This window comes from Pygoscelis adeliae, unplaced genomic scaffold (assembly GCF_000699105.1).
Source record: "Pygoscelis adeliae isolate BGI_AS28 unplaced genomic scaffold, ASM69910v1 Scaffold21, whole genome shotgun sequence".
Taxonomy (NCBI): domain Eukaryota; kingdom Metazoa; phylum Chordata; class Aves; order Sphenisciformes; family Spheniscidae; genus Pygoscelis; species Pygoscelis adeliae.
In genome coordinates, this window is record NW_008824243.1 from 4,208,154 (window position 1) to 4,211,985 (window position 3,832).

Genomic DNA, 3,832 nt, shown 5'->3' on the forward strand with positions numbered 1-3,832 from the left:
AGTTCAAAATTTTGTTAACACTTATTATCAGGACTATCTAGCAAGTTGGTGGAAAGTTTTTAAAGGTGGTAAACAACACAGCAAAGCGTGACTCCATCCAGAGGCACAAGAAATATGTTACATACCAGAGCTGGGGAAAGGAAGGCGTAGAGGGAACAAGCACACTGTGGCACTCCACAACAAAAGCCATGATATTCCAGTTGAAACCATCACTCATATTTTGAGACAATCTTGTTATAGTTCCTTTACGCAGCCTACAAATTTTCAGCAAAACAGTTTACACTGGTTTGTAACAATGCCTTGTGCAAAGGATTCCCACAATCTAAATGTTTTTTCTGTTGCCTTCTGAAAACAACGTGTCTTCAAGGAAAGTATGGCAGTGTAAGAACATGTTGTAAATGCAAGAACTATCAGATGTGCTTAGTATTAAGCACCTAAATATCGCCTGTCTTTAAAAGATAAGAATTAAAATGGTGCTTAGAAAGATGGGAATGACTTAGTATCTCCTTTTTGGAGGAATAATTAAGTAACAGAAATCTGAGAGTTTAACCAACAACTTGTAATCCAGTGTACTAATCCCCACAGCATGTGTCCATCTGCTATCTCTTGATCTTTTCTCAGACTGCTAACGCCTCACATCTGAGACTGCTCCAATTTGTACCACACCTGAGGCAGGACAGGGCTCCTCCCAGCCCACTGTTGCTCTTGCGCACTCCAATAACACAAATCATGAGCATAACCGTGACAGTAACGCTAATAATTTGGGAATCAGGTGTGTTGGCAGGATATACGGCAAGGATGGTAAAAGATCTCCAAGTGCCGAAACCCCAAGGGATATGGAGTCTGCTGTGTCCTCCCAGGGCTCCATGTCCACCCCAGACAGGACCATGACTTTACCAATCACCAGTGGGATTGTAAACTCTCTGAGCAACAGGATGGAGGAACCCATGGCTATGTCTCCGCTGAAGATTTCCAGGTGTAGGTGTGCATCCTTACTTTGTTATCTGACCCACACCTGGGCATGCCTCCACCCTCTCTGTACCTCCTTACACCTTGGAAAAGGAGGTAGACCACTACCTCATTATTCTGCTGAGTGTCACCACCCCTGTGAAGGCCACCTGACCACAGGGACCCCACAGGACAAGAGGAAGAGAGGAAACCCATCCTCTGCCCCCATGGCTCCTGCAGGCTAATGGAGGCAGATGATCCCACTGTTGATCAAGGGCTGCGGATCCCACTGTGAAACATCCAACGCTTTCCATACACTGCATAGCCAGAGTACCGCACTGGGGTTCTGGATGACCCTCTAGAGTTGTTATCAAGGGCAGCTAGCAGTTAATTATTTATGCTAACACAATATATTGATAATGGCAAATATGTAATAATTAACAATAAATTTTAAAAAAATTTTAAAAAATGTATATAAAATAAATTGCAAAGCTCAGAGTTGGACAGCCCAAGACCTGTTTTGGATGTTCTAAATTTGTGTCCCACAGCTGAAAAGAGTCACTTCCACTATCCTAGCTTCTCCTTGTAATATAACAAATCTAAGTTAAAAACTACAGCGCTGGGATCACCTGTGAACAAGGCTGTGTAACTGAAAAAAGATGACTGTATGAATATACTACAAGCAGATTCCTAAGCCCTAAAAATGAAGGGAGAGGGAAAAAAGAGGGGGAGTACAGCAGTTGTGACTTCTGCATGCAGAAGGAACATCTGGAAAACTGGGCTGGAGGAATTAGAAAATGAAACAGCTCTAGATAATACCGATAGGAAATGCAGGTCAAATTGCAGGGATATGATTAAGGACAGCAGAATGTTCCTGTAACAATTAAGGGATGTGCAAACAAAAAAAGCTTTGGCTAAGGAGTGCACCATTCTGGAAACAAAAAATGGTTTATGCCAGAGCTTTTCAGCCTCAGCCACAACGATGCTGTGGAAAAGCATGTCAGGTGCAAGTCCACATCACGCTCACAAGTAACTGAGACTATCTCCAGCTGTCAAACAAACAAAGGACGTGGGACTGCCATGGAATAAGATGAAGAGTCAAGCAGTGTGGATTTTATTCCCAGATCTGCCACAGATTTCCTGCACAACCTTAGGCCAAGAGGTTAGTCCCTCTGTGGCCATTTCCTCTTTCAGCTCTTATCTAAACATTAAAAGGAAGAAGAAGTTTGTGGCAGCTCTATAGCACAACAGATTGCTTTCAGAGAAAAAAGACAAAACAAAAAAACCCTCTGCCTTATCCCACTTTCTTCAACATTAAACTTATCTCAAACATCTCCCAAGACAGGAGCACAATGCAGCTTCACAGTACAGCCACAACCTGCCCACGTCTAGTACCAGCCTTTCTGTCAAGCCCAAGGGTCTGGCAGTGACCTGCCAAGTGGGTTCATTGCCACCCAGCAAGAGCAAATCCCTCTCCCTGCCTCTCCCAGGGCTGGTACACTGTAAGGGCACGGCAGGCTCTTCTGAGCTTCTGCCTCTTCCCCTTGTGGTTGTCCATAACCTTCATAGTCATCAGCAGTCCCCATGTAACCTGTACAAACACTGCACAATGAAAACAATGACCTGACCATGACGTGATCCTGACCATGACTTCTAAACCAGTTAACGTTTTTCTATGACAAATGCACCGAGGAGCTAAACTTCAGGGGACAAAATGTCCACGACTTTCATGTAAGATTGTGGTGATTGGATACAATTAGAGAGACTACTTTCTTTTCAGCGCCTATTCATTCTGGGCACTGGGTTCATTTCAAGGGCTATCACACAGACCTTACTCACCGCATTTTTCAGTTTCTCATCTACAACAACATAAGAGAGCAGAAACAAGAGATATGCTTTATCAGTTAAAGTAGTGGCACTGTTGTAGATGCAATGGTCTGGGGATATCAGCAAGACATGGCTTGCAGGGAGGTAATATCCTCTTTGGGCATACCCAGCACCGCTGGAAAAATGAACATGTTTTCAGACACACAGGTCTCCTGCAGGTCTGAAAGAGAAGCAGAAGCAAAAACGTCTCTTCTACACAAATGCAGAATTCCTAGCCAGAAGCCTGCCCGGTCTTCTTTACAGTATTAGTTGGTCTAATTGAAGAGTATCACCTTTCCAACTCTGTATCTCATTTGTTAAAGCCACTATGACACGTGACATATGCTATGATGGAGATAAATTTAAGACCTTTTCAACTATATTTTCTTTGTCCTGCCATTTCATGCCCCAAGGAAACAAATAAAGCGTCAAACTCACATGTTAATCACACTGAAACTTTAATTTACTCTGATGTATAAAATCTCCCAGATTTTTTGAAGGAGAGATGCTATCATATGCTTACTTGTTTTGTTCCACTTCACTAAACAGACACTCTCCCTTATGCTAGATGAAAAGTTTAGCAATGGCAAATGTCAATTTTAAATGATTTGATCTGAAAGCTACATCAGATCCCATTTCAGCTATGCTGCGGGGGAAAGGCGGCTAGCAGTATAGCCTCTTACTTCGCAAAAGAAACCATCCACGACAACATCCATGCTAGTGTCTTCCTCAAAGACATAGACCAAAAAAGACCAGATGCGATTGTTCCCTGCAAGCGTCACAGACTCTTGGCATATATGAATGCCACAAATCCTTGCTGATAGAAACACTGACCGGCTTCTCTGCCCCAATTTCATCTTGGAGACTGAAAAATAACTTAACTGTCACTGGGCATGTATTACAGGGTCTAGACTGATTAGGCTTCCCTGCAGAACTAAGTGGTTTGTTTCTAATCCATCTAACAGAGTCAGTGCCATCTGCTGACCAACAGGCTCTTCAGTGCCACGTGTTCCCCAAG

General features: G+C 43.2%; 1 protein-coding gene across 1 annotated transcript in view; it reads right to left on the bottom strand.

Moving 5' to 3' along the window:
- KIT (v-kit Hardy-Zuckerman 4 feline sarcoma viral oncogene homolog) overlaps nt 1-949 on the bottom strand; it is a 38,716-nt gene extending 37,767 nt beyond the window's left edge. Inside the window, exon 1 of the mRNA XM_009335212.1 lies at nt 898-949. Within this exon, the coding sequence (XP_009333487.1) occupies nt 898-949 (52 nt within the window). The remainder of the gene's footprint in view (nt 1-897) is intronic.
- Between the last annotated feature and the right edge of the window lie 2,883 nt (nt 950-3,832).